Raw genomic sequence first — 22005 nt, forward strand, 5'->3', positions numbered from 1 at the left:
TGACTTCCATGTTAAATACACACCTTTACCTCTCAACCAATGTTTCTGAGTCTTAGAAAATGACTGTGGAAAATAAACAATAAAAAAAATTTATAGAAATAAATCAGCTTAGAGATTTGATCTTTAAAACAAAGAAAAGAAAGTGGCTGTGGTATTATGATATTCATAGTTTCACATTCTCTCTCTCTCCCGCTGTCCCCATTTCCTTTCCCTTCTCCGCCCCTCCCCTTCTCCCTCACCTGCCCAAACCGTTCTCGTTCTCCCTCCCTGCCCTGAAGCTATCCTGGCCTTCTAGTTGTACCTCAAGCGGTGCAGGACAGTAGTTTACCAAGAGTAGCCCGCTGCTACCGACACAGCCGCCTGCCTGTTGTATGTTGGAAGAACTCAAGAAGCAGTACTCTGCTCCTCCGATCTGGAGGATTCCATGCGAAGGGAGTAGTGGGTCTTTTCAAATCTCAGAACTCCCCCCAGGCAGGTAAGCCTCTCTCTACAGCACAATTATGATCCTTTCATTCCAGAGTATTCCTAAAACTACAAGAAGTAAAATCTGGGAATGCCGGTTGTTCCCTGTCGTCAGGCCTCTCACACCTGTGCCACACCCAACCTGTAAAACTTAAACAAGAACTACACTTGAAAATGTGGGGCTCCACCTTGAATTTGACACCTTACTATGTCTGTCTGTGTTTGGATCCTAATAGAAATTAACATAATAAAGTCTTTGGTTCTAGGCTGTTTTCATTTCAGCAGACCAAAATATCCACATATGGGAAATAAATTATACTACTTTTTTTCTTTTTTTCTGGGAAGCATTGAAATATATTTAACAGCTTCAGGGGCCAGTAGGGATTCTGTCCCACGTGGTATGAGATACCCTATTTCATTCCTGCAAGACACACACACACACACACGTCAGCAAACCAATGACCATAGTGCTGTTTCAAGATCTCTCAAGCATAGAGGTGTTTGGAAGCAAGAAATTGGCCAACTTAAGAAAACAGAAGTAATAAGCGCTGCTATCTCTCTTCCTGAGGATGCTTACGAGCACCAAATCTGAGGCCTTGGAGTCAATCGGGAGCTTTATTTTGCTGAACTTTCTCATAACTTCCAGCTTATAATAGGTGCTCAATAAAATTAAACAGTGGGCCACTAAGATACCAGATCCAATTTAGGGATGGCCGCATTTTTTTCTTTTTCAAGATGAAGTAAGTGAGGTTCTCTGGGTCAGCCAGTAAAACTGTGCTTTTGGTATCTCTTCTTCATTCTCACCTGCTTCCCTCCAGAGAATAAAAAGCTGGCTAACGTGCCTCTGATCGTTCAGGTGACTGAGGGCAGCACACACCCAGCACTGTATTATTACTATTTTATTTACTCTCCCTGGCTTTGAACTGTTTCTCCCTGAGGAATCCTCCCAAGCTACTTAGTAGGTGTAATAGAACACAGTAAGTTAAACAAAGTGAGTGAGCCATTTCAGGAGCACTGATAAGCATGTTACTGAGCTTTTAGTTGGAAAAAAGTGGAAAGTATTTTATTCCACTAGTTTCTTATTTTTTTATCTAACATAAGTACTGGACTTTATATTTTTGAGCTTATACATTTGCTCACATTTTAATATATTTGAAAGCAGGATACATCTTGTAATTGAACTGATCAGAAAGAGTTATATCCTAGTTTAAATGGCAGTTTTTATTCTTAGTACATAAAATAATGGTGCATTTCTTAATAAAACATAATGATGGCATCTTAAAACTGATAAAATATGAAATTCTAACTATTTCCTATTCAGGTTTAAGAGAAGTTGTTCATCTCTATTGCCTCTCTAGTAAGACCCTCCTGATGCCCCTTTACAAGAGCCTGGGCCCATTCAGTGATTTCTGTTTTGCTCCCCGCAAACCGGCTCAGGCTCCCTCCCACCCAGAACTGCTCTCACAGTTCCCCTCTGTGCATACTTTTTGCCCGTCTTCTAGAAGGGCAGGGGAATCTAGCAGTAGCTGCTCCTGTCTTCTCCCCATCTTCCTCCACTCTTCCCGCAAACAACGCCTGCACGTTCGCGTCCCCTGTTAAGCCCAGGTGGCAGAATTGGAATAAAGCTACTCCTGGCAACTGGGAAATTCCACCCTCTGCCCATTCCGGGATGCCGAGGGAACGCTCCATCCCCTACTCCTAAACAGGAGCATGGACAGGACGGTTGGGGGAGGTCATCAACACCTCGTCTTTTGTGCATCTGCATTTGAATGGCTTGAGTAATGAGAAGCACTGCCTGCTCTTGGAAGGACAGCCCTGTGCCAGTTTTCCATGCCTAGGCTCTTTCTGGGAGGAGGATGAGGCAATCGAGAAGTAGGTGTGGTGAAACCAGTATCATAGGAGGATTAGCCACTTGATAGTTTGGAACTTTAAGTGGGGCTGGTTTCTGTATTTGGGTGTGGTAACTTGAAGACTGTATATAGAATGAAAAAGGAAAAAAAATACATATAAAAGACTTTTATTAACAGAGACAGGTTTTTTATTCACTATCTTTTTCTTTTATAGCTCCTACCTCCTCTTTAGAGTCTTCCAGCAGCATAGAACAAGAAAAGTACTTGCAAGCCATACTGAGTGCAGTTTCTGTCCATCAGAAACTCCGTGGCAATAACAGCCTCACCGTCAGGCCAGCACTTGCTCTGCCTCCAGGTAACATTTGATACTTTTGTTCTTGCCAGCTACAAAAAGTCGACTCATTCCTGGGGTTAATCTCTTTAGTTATTTGCACTGTTCAACGTGACCCCTTAAAGTTTTACCTTGTGGAGCTATAACTTTGGCTCCTTTTAGTTAGGAATCAGGGCACCACTGTTAAATTCTAGTACATAGTAACCAAATTTAGACATTCAACTATTTCCTTTTTAAAAGAGTGATAGGAGAGGAGGTGGGGAACATATATAAAGTCATCTGGGGTTTTTTTTTCCTAGAATCTATTTTACATAGACTTTAAAATATTATTACAATGTTGAGTGTATAAGGTGAACATGTTTATTAAATGCATATTAAAATCATGTTTAAAATTTCTGAAATTTCTGCAGTCTTTTATGATTTGCAATAGAGTTTGTTTTCATTAGATTGGGATGAAACCATTAAGACTTGTACTAATGTTTTGTTTCAGTTATCATGTGATGGAACCCCAGAGGGTTCATGTAGAGGTAACCCTAATGTGTTAGACACAGGAGCATGTGACTTGAAAAGTTGGTCTCCTTGGCTTAATCAGCTATTTGAATTAGCTCAACATAAGCAGAAAGTGGCTTTTCTTGTAAAGTAACACCATGCATGCCTTGCTTCATTTGTCATTGAATTCTCTGATTGCACTTGCCAAACCTAACTCCCTATAATCTTGCAAATGCGTGTATCTCTGAGGAAATAGTAACAGTGCCTTGTTATCTCTATTAAAGCTTTGGGTACTTAAAAAGTGCAATGTTTGGCAGCAATTAGACATGCTACACATAAGATAACTTTTTGTCATTTGAGTAATGTTAACCCGAACGACATGGTTTTTGTTCTTCTTTTTGGCTGACTTTAGGGACTGAAAGGAGAACTTCAAGAATGTCCACTGTGCTTAAGCAGGTAGTGCCAGGACATTTGGATGTAAACCCATCCAATAGCTTTGCTCGAGGAGGTTAGTAAGATTGATTTTATAACTGAGCACTGATACAATCGTAAAACAGAAAATTTTTTTCTAGATAGCGATACTTTAAATCAAACTAATTATGGTTCAAATTGTTTTTAATTACTCTTTTCTAAATGAATGATCAAATTATTTCTAGTATGGTGACATGTGAGTTTCACCTCTTGAGACAAGAGGTATAGTAATTGCTGAAATTTTACCTATTGATGAGTTTGTGGAAGCATTGGGAGGTGAGGGGAGCATTGTAAATGGTGAGTCAGCCCTTTGCAGACTCATGGTGTTTCAGGTTTGCAGGTAGAAAGACTGGTCACAGAAGCATCAACAGCTGGGGAGAAGTGATCGAGGCCTGAGGGCTGTGCCTCCAATGCCTGTTATTTTTACTCCTGTTCTCTGAAATGTTATTTTGAGGAATAAGAGAGAAAGATATTCAGGTTACCTTTTTCCCCTCTGGGCTTGTAGCTGCTGGCATGAGGAAATAGAGAAAGGCTGAGTGTTGGTTTGTTCAGCTCCAAAGGGTGCTCTAATTTGGTCTCTGGGGGGTTTGTTAGATTGTTTTACTCTTCAGAGGAAATTCCAGACCAGGCTTCTCCACTGCGAAGTCCTGCTGCTTCGCAGTGGAATTACAGACTTGGAGTCTCTTCCTCATTCCCATGCAACGCTGAGTCCCCTTGCAAACACAGCCAGTACGTGATCTTGGCTCTGCTTGAACACTGTCAGTAAAGGGAAACTCATTTCTTCCCCCAAAAGTAGTCCCTTGCATGTGTAAGCAGCTGTCAGAAATTCCTTCTTATATTGATCTGAAAATCCACCACCATGTAACTTACATATTGACCCTCGTTCTGCCTGCTAAAGTTAGAAAATTCTAAACCTCATCTCCTACACTGTATCCCTTCAGATTTAAAAACTGTCCTCATCTTTTTTCTCTGACAACTGTAGTTAACTCTGAATGTCCCCAGTTCTGATGGTTGCCATCCAGTCACCAGCTCTTTCATTCTGTGGACTCGCCACAGAATTGCCTCCTGGAGCCCAAGACTGCGTTAGGGGCAGCCCATCCCTAGGCTGATCCATATTGAGGTTAGCATCACTCGAAATCTGTCTGCTTCACGTGAGCTGCTGTTCTTACCAACATGCTAGTTTTGAGGGTTAGTTTTGGGGCCTAAAAGTACTGTGTCCTGTACCTACAAAATGGTGCCTTTTTCAGTGGCGGACTGTTGCTTTAGCCACTTGATCTCGATTTGTCCACAACTGTATCAGCTGTTTTTCCAAGCCTCTGGTCCTCCATAGACTTGATCACTCTTCTCATGTGATTTTTTGTTTAAAAAAAATGTTGCACAAACCAGAGGTAAGGAGAGGAGCCTTCAGCAAAATAGCATCTCTTCAGCCTCTCTGAAGAAGGAGCCTGATCTGTTCATCTGCACTGGTTATGAGTCCCCTTGCAGAAACTCACCTGGCCCATGTTTCTCTGTCTCTTCCCATCTTTTTTAATCCAGTATTTCCCAATCTTTCAAACTGTTAACTGTATCACTAAAGATTTTACAATCAGTGTAAAATGACTTCTTATAGGAATTAGTGCTTTTTCCTAAGAAATCATGAATAGTTCATTAATAATTCATTAATTCTGGAATTTGGTTCAGAATCAACATCAAGGCTCTCTTTTACGAAACATATTGTTTTCCCCTTTGAAAACCAAGACCACCATGCACGTCTCCTGGCAGTTGTATTGGTGCTGTGGACGCTTGTTACTTTTTCCTTCCTCATCTGAACGTCCTGCTATCGTAGGATTTCCTAAGAGCTTTCACCCTTCTTCAGTCATCTTCCCAGTTAGGCCTTCAGGTCACTGTATTAGTTTGCTAGGGCTGCTGTGACAAAGTGCCCCAAACTGTGTGACTTAATTATTGTCTCACAGTTCTGGTGATAGATGTCCAAAATCAAGATGCTGTCGGGGTCGGTGCCTTCTGCAGGCTGAGAGGAATGGCCTGTCCCATGCCTTTTCCCCAGCTTCCAGCTTCGAACGGTTCGCTGATCGTCTGACTTTCCTTAGCTTGTAGAAGCTTCACCTAGAGTCCCGCTGTCGTCCTCACATGCATTCTCCCTGTGTGTCGGTCTCCAAATTTCCCCTTTTCATAAGGACACCGATCGTGTAGAACTGGGGCCACCAGATTCCTGTATGATCTCATCTTAACTAGTCACATCTGCAGTGAGCTCACATTTCCAAATGAGGTCCCATTCTGAAGTACTGGGGTTAGGACTACAACACAGAAATTCCGCTTTTTACTGAATTTCTAAAATACCATTGTTTTCCAGTTTAAGGTGCAAACTTCATTCTTCTCATCATTTCTTTCTTGGTGAATTTGAACTAAAAGATAGTACAATGACTTTCTCCTTGGGTATTTATGTTCCCAAGCCCTCCTGTCAAATTCAGTTCAAGGTTGCTGTCCCCCTTGCCATTTTATTCAGCATGTGGAAGTTTATGTTGTCAGCAAGGCATGTCAGCAATATCTCCACTCAACAGAATGAAGTTTCCAGCATGTGTTTGGTGGCTGAAGCCCTGCACCTGGCTCTTATGCTTTGCTTTTGTAAACATCATCCAGAACACATTATCTGTTTCTCCATTTGGCCAAATAACCTGTAATGTAAATTTTAGCTTCAAAATTGTTTCTCCTTCTATGTTGGTACAAGGCTCATGAATATCCATCAGTCTGTTTCAACTGCATATCTTCTTTTTTTTAATATTGGCCTCAGACTCGTGGCTTTTTTATGCAAGGGGATCCCCACTGGTGGTTACATTCTAATTATAAGTCCCTTCTTTGTTCTTCTCAAAGGTACCTGAAAGGTATATTCACCTCTTAGGGTTAAAATCTTGAATGTAATTTGCTCCTGATCCATTCTATGCAAAATGAGATCATAATTATTATTTCTGACAGCCTTCCCACATATTTTCTTCTGAAAATTTCTGTAAACTTGGTGTGACAGTTTTTTTGCCCCTTAGATGCCCATCCTTCTGGTATCTTATGCTAGGATTCAGAAACATAAATCTTATTCTTTTATTCCATCTCTTACTCCTTTACTCCCAAAGCCTCCTAGATCTTCCAAGGTCCCAGTGATTAGTTGACAGATAAGATTCTCCTGTTTCCCGACACCTTGATCTGCTTCCTTTGTCTCTTCTGATAGGGTCCTTCCTCCTCACACAGAGTAGCAGGAATGGACCGGGGCAAGCAAATTGGGGTAGTCTCAGGAGATTCCTTATTGACGTGAAAATGACAGGCAGACACGCGACCAGGGCAAGAGTAGCTGTAGACACGTGCATGCCCTGCACAGAGTTCACTTCTGGTGCCCGCCCTCAGGTAGAGTCTCTCCGTTCTTCCAGGGAGCTGGTGCTCCGCCTGCAGGCTCTGGCTTACCTGTGTGGGAAGAGCCTCCTATGTCTGAGTCATCCTCTCAACCTCCTTTATTCTCTTCTGTGTATTTTCACTGGGTTTTTTTTTTTTTCTTTCCTTTCATTGTCATAGAGTCTTTTAGGCCCTGGTCTCCTTTTTACATTATTTCCACTGTGTGCCTTTCTCACTCTGGTGATCCAGTTTCTATTGACCTCCACTTGCTCCTCCTCCTCCACCCTGCTCTCTGTCAGCGCGACACTTTGCATCGCTGTGCATGCTGAGGACTCCTGCGGCAGGGGGAGCAGCCTTCTTTACACAAGAACAGTTTAGAAAAAATAAGGATGTGACTAGATCACATGGCTTTCCATTTAAAATTAAAATAGCTTTTGAGCCCCATAGTGGGGGGAAAACTCACATACTCACAACTTGGATAGATTATTTTTTTGAGTTGAAAAATGCCATGAGAAAATTGGTACTGCCTCTTCAATTAAAAAATACAATAGCTAAGTATATTTAAGAAGTAGCCCCATAGAGGCAGCTTTTTTTTTAAATCCTCACCCAAGGATATGCTTTATTGATTTTAGAGAGAGGAAGGGAGAGAAACATCAAGGGGTTGCCTCACTAACACGCCCCCCCCAACACGCCCCCACTGGGATCTTACCCACAACCCTTTGGTGTACAGGGAAAACGCTCCAACCAACTGAGCCACCCGTCCAGGGCTCGGAGCCAGCTTTTTAAATTGTTCATTCTTTAAAATAACAACTGTTATTTTATCCTTTAAATAACCTCCAGAATAGATATTTTAAGAGGCTTCGAGATATTCAATGTCAAGGTCACTTAGCAAAAACAGCATAATTGGGACTAGGCTGAGTTCAGTCCATTTCAGTGCAGCGTTCACGGACTGTAGTTTGCATCTCATACTCTGACAGATCAGGACCCCACCCCACATCTAACCCAGGCATCTCTTTTCCTTCTCTTTCTTTTGTCCGAACAAAATGGAGAGAACACCCTTGTGCTTAGGACACACTCAGGCTCTGAACAACAACCCATCCCCATGGGTGTGATGAATGAACCACACCACTTTTTCCCTGAAACAGTTTCCTTAGCCAGACCCTGCTGGAGAGGCCCACGGTGATGCGGTTGCTTAGGTGATGGGACACTAGGAGTTTAATTCCGTCATACTCAAATTCAAACCATAGCCCTACCATTTAGTGCATGATATTGAGCAACTTAGGAAACCTCTTAATTCTGAGCATCCTCATCTGTAGAATAGAGATGATAAATAGTATCTAGCTTCAGAGTGTTTACAAGGAATAATGAAATAATATATCTAAAGCACTTAACCTAGTTATTGGCTCATAATAGGAGCTCAGTAAATGTTAGTTCCATTACCATCGCTGTGGTTAGTATCAGTGTTGTTGCCTAATACTCCAGTGAGGCGGAGGAAGGTCTGCATTAGCATTTAAGTTGCCTTAAACCAGATTGGAAGACAGACGGCATATGCTCTCGGTCTATGCCAGTAGCTTTCAACTGTTTGATCCTGACGCACAGTAAGAAATACATTTTATATCTACACATATTCACACATACTCATTTTATGTCACAGTTCAGGGCTGAGTCACAATGCAAATGTATATGTACCAGAACAAAAGTTTCATAAAATAATATTTATCTATAGCACATGCGGTACACATAGTATTTTCCATTTTAATCTGTTCCACATTTTAAAAAATACTGATTAGACCTATTAAAGTGATTTTACAAACTACTAAGGGGGATGCTGCGGTTTGGAAAAATACAACTCCAGACTGGTGTTACATGCTCAAGGCAAGTATTCCCCACCTAGGAATCACTCCGGAAGCTAAGCAGACCTCCCCAGCAGTGGAGAGGTGTGATTCCTAGGGTTAGCACCACTGCCAGATGGGGGTATAGGCTCAGAGCCCTCTGCTGGCCCCATGTCAGTACGGGCCATTTTCTCACTGCTGATTTTCTGTTATGTGATAAACACTCGGCAGTTTTTCATTTATGAGCCTCTATTTAGGGGCGGTACCTAAATATTTTTAACACCCCCTCTTTTCATTCTTTCAGGGCAAATAATTGAGTTGAAGATATAGTAGAAGACCGCAACAGGTCACAGCGTATCGGTTTTCAAAAAGAAAATGATCCAATGTTATACATATAACATGTATATAAACAGGCTCCCGGCATGGCAATCAGAACAAGTGTGACTAGGCCCCCACCCTTCGGGCACACACTCTAGTAGTAGGACCTAATGTGCTAATGAATAATCACAGTGCAGTGTGGTCAGAGTCCAAACAGCTCTTCACAACTCGGGGTGCAGTCTGGGATGGTTTTCAGAAGAGTTCGCGTTGTGTGTAAGGGATAGTTTGTCAGGTAAAGAACTGGGAGAAATCATTCTCGATAGAGGCGCTGGCATAAGAAAGTGGGTAAGTTTAGGGAGCAGCATTTCAGAATCAGGAGCCAAACCACTCGTACTTCACTGCGAGCGTTCAGCGCCCCATGTTCAGTAGGAAAGCTCAACACCTTGGCAGCAAGGAGAGTGGTCGCCAGCGCACAGGAGACCTTGCGTCTTCGCCTTGCCCTCTCGGGTCTCTGTTCTGCCCTGCGGTAGCACTCTCTGTGCGCGGTCAGGTGGCACCCCTGCAAACCTCAGCTTTTGGACTTCGGCCACCAACGCCACCAGTGCCTTTCATTTCCTGCTGGAGAAGGAGTGAGGCAGGAATGTGTAATCACTTCTAATGATTTTCCTTTATCAAGTTATGTCATGTTTTACACAGTGTTGCAGTGTATGGGTTAGTAGTTCTGCTGTTAAAGTTTTGATCCTGAATAAATACAGTCATTTCCTTGATTGACGAGCAGTTCCTTTGCTCAGGATATAACTGTGACTTGCTGCTCACCATTTTGTGTTATTACCAAGTAAAAATTTGCCATGGTCACAAACTGCTTTCTTTTGCTGGAAAAAAAAAGAAAAACAATATTACTCAAATTACAAAAGTATTATCTCTACTACTGCCTCATTTTGGTGCAAGTAGGGATTTCAGGAGAAGTCATTACCTCAGTCATCACCAGCTGTATTTTTAGCAGCATTGGGTATTGTCACAGGATCATGAATTTTTGCTGCTCGCGCTAACTTTGTGTATGGAGATCAATGTAATCTCTAAATGAAAAAAAAGAAGATAGTGTGGCAATGCTTAATGCTCTACTGCAAAAACATGCTCGTAGTTATTCCAAATGGTCGCTGGAGCTTTATTCCTGATGTGACGGCCTCGCTCAGAGAGCAGGCGTGCCGAACAACAGGTGGCGTGTACCAGTCAGCCTCCCTAATACGAGGGCCAGTGGATCCCTAACACTCACTCCCCCGCTAAATTCCTCAATTGTGTTGGTCACCCAAGGACAGTCTTCAAAAGCACATTCCATTTGGTATAATTTTTCAGTGGCACTCTCTGCTGTGCTGTTCATTTCATTGCGCTTGCACTGACGAACAGGTGCTGAAATTTCATTTACCAGGCGCTCAGTTCATCTTTTTTGTGTGACTGCGCAGCTTTTTATTTGTTAATCAAATCTTCTACTTTCATTATATTTACCTTTTTCTCCTATGTTAACTTAATTTTAAAAATTAAATAACCTACACTTCTTCTCTTACTCAATTGCTCTGATGTTTGCTGCTGTATACATTTCATTCCGCTTCTGTCTTCAATCTCACCTGCCAAGTGCATGGCCACAGAGGTAGATGTTTTATTCAGTCAAATCCCAAATCTTCAACTAAGGGAAGAGTCCGTAATCAAGGTACTGTATGCTCCGTCCTGACGTGCCATTCCTTTTAACCATCTCCACATGAAAACATATGCGTTACAAGTGACGCTCATCACGTTTGTCAAATTATCTTTCATCCTCACCTGCATTCTGAGTTTCCTCTGTGACTTCGTTTACAAAAACTTGCATTAATATCTGAGACGAGTTCATAGGTTATATAGAAAGGTTCATCCATGTTAAGCAGAAATCACCTATAGTAAAACCTTTTCTCAGGAACTGGTCTCCTGACCCTGTAACTGCATCATAAAGAGAGAAGCAAATGTGACATTATCATGGTGACTTCTAGCCACTGGAAGCATGGCTTGATTTAACATTTGGCAAGGAGTAAAGCTCCCCAAGCAGGCTGTCCAGATGTGAGAGGAAGCCCCGCTCAGGGAAGCAGGGGCAGCGTCTCGTACCCCCGTGAGCACACCTCCGAGAGGAGCACTGCCGACCGTGGGCATTTGTAAGGAGCTTTGGTGTTTTGAAGGTGCTACGGTGCCAGGCAAATTTCACCTTAGTACATGCTTTTGGCTTGGATATTTAATTATCTAATAGCTCACTTGCATATAGAAATCCTTGGTTTTTCTAATTAATATAATTAAGATCAACTTAAAAGATTCTTCTAGCAGCTTAGCACACCCTTTCCATTAGAAGACATCTGTTTCTGACTATAAATTTTAAGTAAAGCCTGCTAATACTCAGTGAAGTGTACGTATATGTATACGTATACTAAATGTATAATGCCTCACCATTGTTCATGGATACTGGAGAAAGAGAGTTGAAAATAATTTTTACTAATTTTAAATTGCCTCATCTTGGCATGATACACAAATATTAATTCTAAATCCAGCCTGAGATCGTAGTAGGTTTAGTAAAGCCCTAATGTTGTTCTTAATCTGGGTTTCCTATTGAATTGACTGACTACAGCAGGAGACTGTTCTTACTTCTTTCCCCGCAGCCCTGAGGAGTGGGGCCACCCCACGGTCTCCCCGCTGGGCTTCCTGACTGCCCCTGCCGCCTTCTCGGCTTCCCAGTTCAGTGCACTCTTTCTCTTCATGGTCCCAGTATTTGCTTGTAAATACTGACTTTACATCAGAATAGGGTAGAATTGAGACTCTGGTGCCTTCTTGGGTCCTTCCACACCTGATTTTGTATGGTTTGGAAATGCTGTATTGAATAATGCTTTTACACTGCAAAGGTGAATGACAAATGACCAGTATGGTCCATGATTACCTAGGCTAATTAACTTGCTGTTACCTCTGAAACTATGCCTACAGAGCATGCATCTTTTTCCCAGTTCAGCGGTCTTCCCACATCAGATTACCTCAATTATTTTGGCTTTTGTAAAGGTGTGTGGGCAAGTCTTCGCTCTAGCACTCGCCTGATGAGTTCTCCAACATCCCTCGTCGATGTTGGCGCCCGCCTGGCAGGCAAGGATCACTCGGCCTCCTTCAGCAACAGCGCCTACCTGCAAAACCAGCTCTTGAAACGCCAAGCGGCCCTTTATATATTTGGTGAAAAGTCACAACTAAGGGTAAGATTTCTTTTTCTCACTTAGAAACGTTATGGATACTCAAAGGCAGTGTATAAAACTTATAAATCAGCTTCTAGAATTTTTCTTTCTTTTTTTTTTTGCATCATGAATTCTTCACCTGCAGTTAATAATCAGTCTCAATTTTTTAGCTCATTATATATGTGTATATGTTCGTCTACATATACCTAGATCATATGTATACGCACATATGCATGTTTATTAGCTATGTAAAGAAGTACTTTTTCATAATCATAAATAGGTCACCATAAACATCAGGACTATTAGGAACTATACATTAAAAAAAGAAGTAATAAGGCTTATTCGAGGCTGTGTTTTTCCACAGTCTTAGTTCAGCATCCACAGGAATCTGTGTCCGTGGCAGAACAGGTTTTGTTGTTACAAACCGGTTGACGAGCAAAGCTGCGGGAAGGTGGGAGAGGATGACGCACTTCACGTAGAGCACGGGAAGGCCAAAGCTATGTTTTCTAAGTTGCCTTTTTCAAAACTTCACAAGCTATGCATCCTATATACAGGGACACACGTCCTAAGACATGCCAGAAAATTCAAACTATTCGATGCTAATCAACTTTGTTTTTTTAATTACTATGCTAAAGAGCCTCACTGTGTGTAGGTCCCGTAAGTTATAAAGATAGTCTCTGTCTCCAAAAGCAGCAGTAACTCCTCGGGTTTAATGTTTTTGCAATTCACACATCACAACATAAATGTCATTATTACTGACAGGCGTGTGGGAAATAAAGGTATTTGTTAATTCAGAAATCCCCCGAAAGTGTAGTCCAGTGCTCCAGTCCGCACCGGACCGTGCAGACAGACCTTCGGTTGAACTGTGGGGCAGAGGCTCTGAGCAGGACCCCACATGCTCGGTCCTCAAGGTGCCAGTGACTGAGTCATCTCTTCCGTGGTTAGCTGGCTCCGCCAGCTCCTCTCCCACTGCCTGGACTGCCGCAGTCACTTAGTCACCAACCCCCAGGGCAGGAGGCGTGAAACTGCTCGGCAATGCTCAGTTTTTAAATATGCACACGTGCCTGCTGAGACAGCAGTTGATTTTATACCCTGAAAATAGTTAGAACGCCTTTCAACAGCAACCCAGGGTTGCCAGCACAGCCTCCTGGCCCTGCCGTCTTTCCCGGGGTACAGACTTCCCACACCTTAGCATTCCCCTTTTCATCATCTCAGTCACTCCCCAAGGTTTGCCTCTTAATGCTCACCCCTGCCGTTCCCTTTGCACAGCGGTCCTCTGGTGAGCTGTGTGATCGTGCCCATGCGAACAAGGAAGCCGGCCACTTAGGACCTTTCTCCTTCCTTCCCTCCTTTCCTCTCTTCTTTCTTTTTGTTTTTATTTTTTCTGTTCTTTCTTTTATCAATAAAGAATTATGTTTTAAAAATATAATCTCACCGTCCAGCACAGAAATTACTGGGATTTTTGAATATTCCATTCCGGCTTTGCTTTTTACTCCTTGCGTGTGCCTGTGGAGTTCGGGCCCAGGGCTGTCTGACACGCGCCCCTCCGCAGCCGCACAGCGCTCCCCGGGTGCAGCTCCGCACCGTTTCTCCTGACCAAGGGAACGTGGAGGAAAGCCAGCAAGTGAGACTGACTGACTCGCAATAATCTTGAAATGGTCTTGTTTACCTTTTAAATGCACATACCTTAACACCTTGTACATAGTCACAAACTCCTTATGACCTTCTAGTGTGTCTCAACTAAGGGTGATAGTTCCCGGTTATGAGAGAGGCATGCCTAGCTCCTGCACAGTTGGGAATGGAAAGGAACCTAGTTTTCCTGAAAAGTAAACCATCGTTGTTCTATTATAAGTTAAAAAACTAACAGAAAAGAACTCATGTATTCAGCTAAGTTCTTTATCTCAAACCATAACATTTTTCCTTGTTATTTAATAGTCTTTTCATTTTAATCACTACATAACATTCCATATTGTTGGATATGTCAGTTTCTTTCGTTATCTTTTATATGTAAAATTACAGTTACATTTTCAAGCATATAGTTTATTATTATTTTTAATTGAAATACTAGGATTTTTCCCCATACATTTTAGATTATTCCTAAAAGTGGAAATACTAAGACAAGAAACTTTTTTTTTCTGGTACATATGAGAAATGCCATTTTTAAAAAACTTGGGAGTTTTTGCTTTTTATTTTAAAACTTTAATGGGCCTTTTTAAAAAGTATTCTAAAATAACCAATATAAAACATGAAATAGACCCTACAATAAGTCCTTGGCAGCAGTTTTTTAACTGCGGTAAAATACAAATAATGTAAAATTTATCATCTTATAGTTATAGTGTTAAATACATTCACACTGTTGTACAGCCAACCTCCAGAAACCAGTTCTACCCTTAGAGCAGCTGATGGTGGTCCAGTAGAGTAATTTGGGCAGAATGTGAGGAAAGTGGAAAGAATATAAGAAAATGTATTAATTCCTTAGCAAGAGAACTTAGAAAATTTTTAAATCATCAGAATTAGGTAACCAGATTATCAAATTAAAATATATAATCGGGCCATCAGTTTCGCCCACAGGTGGCAAACACAAGGCCCGTGGGCAAAATCTGGCCTCCACCTTGTTTCTACCCGGTGGCAGCGCCGAGCTCTCACTTAACTGTTAAGGAGTAGTTACATTTATACAGCCCTAAAATCACATTCGGCCCTTTGAAGGCAACAGTGAGGCTGATGTGGCCCCCAGTGAAAACGAGTTTGACACCCCTGGTTAGCATTACTTAATTAAAAATGCAACCTCACATAGAATAAATTCCATATGGATTAAAGATATAAATGATAAAAAATACTCAAATAAATACAGATTGACACATCATACTGAGTGAAAACTTACTGTCCCAAAGCCAGCAATCAACAAAGCCTTTATGTTTTACTGTGTATAATTTTTAATTTCAACTTTAAAAGAGTAACTACATATTAGTAGTCTTAGTGATTTTTATTTCCTTCTCAATGTTTATCTCCACTTTGTTAATTTTTACAGTAACTGTTTTACTTGCTTAATAAGAAACAAATATATGTATGTCCACAAACTTTAATATGTAGAGTTCTGGAACCTCAATATATTACCTTTAGTTACAGTGTGTGTCTTGGGGGGACTTAGTGTACAGTTTTGTATTAATCACACGGTCCGTGTATCACTGGTTCCTCTTTAGACTTCAGGTTCATGACTATAATGGCTTATGTTTGGTGTTACAAGCTCCCATCAGGTTCCAGCCTCCCAGTGGTCTCTTCAAGTTCTCAGAATGACAGCCAGCCGCGTCAGACCCCTGGTCCTGGCTGAATGGCTCTTCCCAGCAGTGCACACGCATGAGCCACACCAGGTTGACTTTCTTGACCCATTGCAGCCTCTGTGGCCCCTTGGCCTCAGCTAACTGTCTACCATTTAAGCCTTGCCCTGTTGAAATCGTTGCTCTTTACGTATAGCACTTCATCTGCCTAATTCTCTGTGTCTTTATCCACAGAACTTTAAATTAGAATTTGCTTTAAATTGTGAGTTTGTTCCTGTTGAGTTTCATGACCTCCGACAAGTGAAAGCCAGTTTTAAAAAGCTGATGAGAGCCTGTGTCCCAAGCACCATTCCTACTGACTCAGAAGTGACCTTCCTGAAAGCCCTGGGAGACTCAGAGTGGTTTCCACAGGTACTGTCCAGGGCAACTTGTCTTAGAACTCGAGGCTGTACAGAATTGGTGTTTGAGAAAAGGACTGTGTTCCCCCACCACCTGACGTTCTCCCTTGACTGGGTGCCCTCTGTGAAAGCCTTTCGGTTCCAGGAACCCATGGGATACAGGAGTTGAAGGGGTAGACTTCTTCATCCCTGGATTTTTATCTCTCCCTCTAAGTGAACACTTGTCTCCATAGGATGCTAAAGAGGAGATTATTATTTTTAGATGGAAACTCTTCGATGTATAATACATTTAATCAATATATATTTATAGGGCTCCTGCTCTGTTGTCAACAGAATGAGGGTCCAGGACAGAATGTGATTTCTGGGTGACTCCAAGAGCCTTGCTCTTACTTCCTCACCTTGCACTTGTCTCTCACTGTTGCATGCCTCTAGGTTTTAGATTAACCCCGCAACAGCCACCAAAGGCACATCCGATGCCTTGAAGCCTACCCAAGGTTTAGGAAAAACCACATATCCTTCCTTCAGCTAAGTCAAGCTTGGGATGTTTTAATTCAACTCCTACTGAGAAATTCAGGAGAAGGAGGTGTGCCAGCACACACAACCCACATGTCTTCCAAACCACACGAAGAATTTATGACACGCGTGTTTCAGACATTGACACAGACGTTTGGCCGAGAGCTTCTCTGCAGTGTAGCCTTCAGCCTTGTCTTTGGGCCCCTGACGCTGTGGCCGCCATTCCTTTTCCCTGCACAAATTCCCAGCCCCTCCATCCCCTGACCCCCGCTACCTCCAAGCCTCCTGCCTCCCTTGAAGAGGGAAGAGAGTCGTTTCCCACAGTGCATTGGACTATTCAGGACCCTTTGCGTACCCATGCAAGGAGCGATCAGTACTCCCTTCTGCCCCTCAGCTATGACCCCCAGCCCCAAACGGTCCCCACCACCCAACCTATCTGTGTTTCTGGTACCTTCTGTGTTCTCCTTACTCCAGAGTAGGTCCATACCAGAAATCAGTGGGGGGAAAACCAGTAGGAAACATTGCTCTGCTTGCGATATTGGCCCTTTTAAAGTCAACTCGTAGCAAAGGCGAAGTGCAAGAGGGTTCAGGCCTGGCAGTCGCTGTCTTACAGGAACAGTGAGTGAGGAGCTTCCCGCTGCTGGAGAGGAGAGGACGTGTGTTTAGAACAGCCTCTCTCTCTTTAAAATATGGGGGTTTTCCATTCTGTTCGACGTTGGATGCATTCTACAAACTATACCAAGTGATGCTTAAAAGATTTTTTAAAACTAGAATGTTGCACATTTGGTTTTGAAATCTATATGCTCTGTTCACACCCTTACTGTTTAGTAGGAAATGTGAGTCATGTGGCTTGGCTTTAAAAACTGAGCACAAACAGAAGTTTCTTCCCATTTAACACACAGTATAGACAAGAGTGTCTTTTTTAAAGGTGTAACTCATTTGCCATAAAATTTGGCCTTTTAAACTGTACAATTCAGAGCTTTCAGTGTATTCACTAAGCTGTGCAATCACCCCCACTATCTAATTGCAGAAAAATTAAGAGTATCTGAAGCAGAACCTACAACGTCAAGTTTTAAGTCCAGTGACACTGTTGAGAGAGCTGCTTAGAAACTCCGTCTTTTCCACTCTGTGGGATTGTAGCTATCCCACTCTGGGGGAAATGATTTAAGCTCAATTTATTTCATTAAGAATCCCTTGGACACATTGTTTTTAAATGTGTCTATTTTTAAAATATGTCGTAGTTTAATCTTGATTTTGATGAAGAATTTTAAGTATTTAAAACGTGTGGCTCTCTTGTTCAGATACATTGTTGCCCTAACGTGTCCGGCTAAGTCTGAGAGCCAGGCGCTCTGTTCCCACGAGCGGAAAGCCCTTGGTCTCACTGTGGCCCCTTTCCCGCCCCAGCTCCACAGGACGATGCAGCTGGCTGCGGGCGTTTCAGAAGTGCTCGAAAACGGCTCCTCTGTTTTGGTCTGTTTGGAAGAAGGTTGGGACATCACAGCACAAGTAAACTATTACCCATATTTTTATGTATTTAGTTTTATGTCTGTGAATTTGCATTTCAGTTCATTTGTCTTTAAATTCTGCAGATGAATCTTTTGTATAGTGACTAATGTGTATGGCAGAAAGAGTCCTGTGTTAAACATCACATGTTTCTGGTGTCCGTCAGAAAGCTCTGCCGTGAGCTTCCAGGCCCCACGTAGCCTGGAGCTCCGGCTCGGGGCTGCAGGGGCCCGCACCACAGATGCACCGTGTAGGACACAAACGGAGCTCTTGAGCAGCAGTGTGGTCCGTGGGCCATCCTGCCCGGGCTTTGTCGGTCCTTTCCCTGATTCTCTATAAGCCCCGCCTTTCCTCACTCCACAGTGGAAAGGAAAGGTATGAATACAAACTATAATAAGGCATTCGTCTACACCTGCCAAAAAGTAGCTATAGGTTTGAATGAACCTCCGGGCTCATTAATTAACCGGGGAGAAAGCCACAGCTGGCTTTCTGCGTTCCCTGAAAGAAAACAGCCAAAATGAATTTGACTTTTAATTTTCACTGGTACGTTTGCAGAGGTAGTTTGATTGGCTGTCCTGGAGTATCAGTGAGCAAATTGGCTGGCTGCACAGGTCTTGCTTGTGAGTTGGCTGTCACCAAAAGGAAGTGCTTTGTCTTGGCAACAGGATTTCTTTCAGGACCGAAAGTAATGAAGAATCCGTCCTGCTTGTACCCTAGGTGACATCGCTGGTTCAGTTACTCGGTGATCCCTTTTATAGGACACTTGAAGGCTTCCGGATGTTGGTTGAAAAAGAGTGGCTCTCTTTCGGGCATAAATTCAGTCAGCGGAGCAGCTTGACCCTCAACTCTCAGGGGAGCGGTTTCGCCCCGGTCTTCCTGCAGTTCTTGGACTGTGTCCATCAGGTGAGTAGAGCTTCAGCTGGCTCGGTAAGAAGGAAGGAAAAGAGCTAGTGTTCACTGAGCGCTGCCGTGCTGTGCCAGCCCCCGTCATGCTTTCACTGACGGATTCAGCCCTGAGAGTTACTGAAACACCAGCAGTGGGTTCCTGCGAATGGAGGAGACACGTGACTAGTTGGTTTCTGAGCTGGCTCTGGGCTGGCCCTCCAGGCGAAGGGGCCAGCACTCTCAATTACCGTCTCCCAAGAACAGGAGCAGACTTGGGCTTGTTCTCCAGGAAGGTTTGACCTAGGGCAGAAGAGCAAAAATCTCTAGGGAATGGCAGGGCCTGAAATCCAGCATGGAGTCTTCCCGGTTTGGGAGGCCTCTAGCTTGTGCCCGGGAATACAAGACGTAGAGCCTAACCCCTGGAGAAAGAACCACGGCCCCGCCAGGCAAGCCTGAGCTTTAAACTCTGCCTCACGTGGTATCGGCAGGCCCTCTAAGAACGTCGCTTCGTTCCATGTCGTTGCAATGTCATTTCGTTATAACGTTGGCAAGAAAAAGAAATTAATTCCTGAGCAGGGCCACTGTCTGTGTGGTTTGCACAGTCTCCCCAGGTCTGCATGGGTTTCCTCCCACATCCCCAGGATTGCGCATCAGGTGAACTGGCGCCTCTCCATGGCCCCAGTCTGAGCGAGTGCGGGTGTGCGTGGCCCTGGGGTGGAAGGGTGGCCTGTCCTCGGTGGGTGCCCACCTCACAGCCTGAGCTGCTGGGGTAGGCTCTGGCCACCCTCGGCCCTGAACTAGAAAAAGTAGGTTGCAAAGGAATTTCCTTCTCATTTTTCTTAATCATTCTTAAATACATGGCTAGCTCACATTTATTTCAGTGTTTAATGTTAGAAGTGTTTGGGGTTTTTATTTAGAAGTTTGGAAATGTGTATGTGACCAGAAATATGCCATAGAAACTTAACTCTTGTTTATACCAATTAGCCTATGGAAAAATTGGTTTTGTCTTACGTCATTTCATTTAAAGTCATAGTTTCCAAGAACCTATTGACAATGTTAAGTGAGGACTTAACTGTATTTTTCTCTCTGTTTGAATATTAGCCTTCTTTTTTTATACTTCTTTTGGCAAATGGATGAGGGAGAACTTTGGAGACCATTGTCTCTGAAAGAGAAAGCTTAACTGAGACCAAAGGAGAAGAGCAAGCATCTTTTATCACTTCTAAATAGGCGAAGGCATATGAGTTCTGCCTGAAAGCACTTCTTACTGTGTTGCTTATTGTCTCGTTGTGCTCACCAAATGTGCTAGACTGTCTCCTGCCTCCATGCCTGACACCCCGGCTACGAACCGTCACTACTAATAATTATTGACTCCTGCACAGGGCCAGGCACTGTGTTTTATTTCATGAGTCTTGCTAAGTAACCGTGGAACCTTCTCCTTACCCCCTCATTTGTATTCCTAATGAACCATGTATACAGACTTCTTTGGTAACATCTGTAACACTAGAACATATTTGTTCATGTATGTTTATTGCCTTCTGCTTTACTGAGAATTCTTGGCAACACGGGCTATGTCATATTAGTCTTCATATTTCTAGTACCTCACACAATTATAATTTCAGCCTCTGGAATGTGGTAGACACTCAGAAAATATGTATAATGAACAAATAAGTGAAACTTGGAAAGATCACCTTGTTCAGGCTCAGATACGATGCTATTCTCTTTTACAGAAATCTTTAAAGCAAACAAAAACTTTCAGTGGCTCTACATTTCTTAAAGAATTATTCTTCTTTATGTTCAATTTAATATAATGTAAAATTTTCTCTTCAAATGTTCTTCAGCCTGCCCCCCGGGGGCCTGCGTCCGCTCCAGTAAGCACGCACACCAGGCGTTACCCCGCGTTGCACACTGTTGCTGTTTATTCAGTTGAGCGCTAGATGAAGTGGTTTCCTTTCTTTCGGTATCTATGGTATATAAAAATGTATGTCTTTATTATTTAAAGATTGCCTTTATTTACTTTTAGAGAGGGGAAGGCAGGGAGAAAGAGAGAGAGAAACATTGGTGTGAGACAGAAACATCGATTGGTTGCCTCTCACACATGCCCCTACGGGAACTGAACCCACAACCTAGGCGTGTTCTGTGACTGCAAGTCAAACACACAACCTTTTGCTTCGTGGGACGATGCTTCAACCAACTGAGCCCCACCAGTCAGAGCAAAAATGCGTGTCTTCAAATATTAAAACCACAGCCCTCAGAATGTGGTGTTCACGCTTAATGGACATGTGGGGCCCACGACTCCTAAATGAAGGAACATCCGAGTTCCATCTCCCACCTAAATCCCGCTCTGAGGCATAAATTTATTAAGAGGAACGGCAGGTGGAATCTCCCATGTAGACGTTCTTAATAAGAATTAAACCAAACCCATGTCAACATTTTTTAAAATAGTATTAAACTGAGAATAGGCTATTTGTGTAACAAACTTTTTTACTGAGTCTTTTAAGACAGAATCCACATAAAATGTCCATAATTTTAGTTTTATATGTTATTATCCTAAAATTAACTTAAGAATTTTAAAAATTTCTACTGAAATAAAAGTTTGTGACTGTTCCTTTTTTATATATTATGTTGAAGTAACATCCTCAGATTTCACAAGGGAAAATAGAATTTTAATTGAGTAAGTTTGACTACTGCCTCCACAAATGAGGGATTAAGATTCTAAAGTCAGCCTCCCCCACCGAAAACAATTATAAAACCTGGATGTAGGGAAGGGATACTTTTGGAATAACTGCATATCTTTATGAAAAGTATGAACTTTGACCCTGACATCCTTCACAAAAATTTATTTGAAATGGACCATAGGTTTAAATGGCTAAAAGAAATTTTTCAAATAGAAAAAAAATGACAAAAGAAGGAATCTTGGGATATCAGAAGGGAAAAGAGAACAATAGAAAGTAAAATATGGGTCAGTACATAGACTTCTCTTCTCCTCTTGAGTTTTCTGAATTCTGTTTGGCACTCGAAGCAAAAAATTAGAGCGCTGTTTGATGTAGCTCTCAATATATGTAGAAGAACTAGTGAA

General features: G+C 42.5%; 1 protein-coding gene across 2 annotated transcripts in view; it reads left to right on the forward strand.

Moving 5' to 3' along the window:
• The window catches only part of SBF2 (SET binding factor 2), a 416007-nt gene that overhangs the window by 369245 nt on the left and 24757 nt on the right, over positions 1 to 22005 (forward strand). The window contains exons 27-33 of one of the 2 annotated variants that reach the window (XM_024558744.3): positions 279 to 475; positions 2527 to 2667; positions 3545 to 3640; positions 12192 to 12376; positions 15865 to 16041; positions 17946 to 18047; positions 18762 to 18947. In XM_024558744.3, the coding sequence (XP_024414512.2) occupies positions 279 to 475; positions 2527 to 2667; positions 3545 to 3640; positions 12192 to 12376; positions 15865 to 16041; positions 17946 to 18047; positions 18762 to 18947 (1084 nt within the window). The remainder of the gene's footprint in view (positions 1 to 278; positions 476 to 2526; positions 2668 to 3544; positions 3641 to 12191; positions 12377 to 15864; positions 16042 to 17945; positions 18048 to 18761; positions 18948 to 22005) is intronic. The other variant, XM_024558743.3, reaches the window with a different exon arrangement.

Source organism: Desmodus rotundus, chromosome 5, assembly GCF_022682495.2.
Source record: "Desmodus rotundus isolate HL8 chromosome 5, HLdesRot8A.1, whole genome shotgun sequence".
In the NCBI taxonomy this organism is placed as follows: Eukaryota; Metazoa; Chordata; class Mammalia; order Chiroptera; family Phyllostomidae; genus Desmodus; species Desmodus rotundus.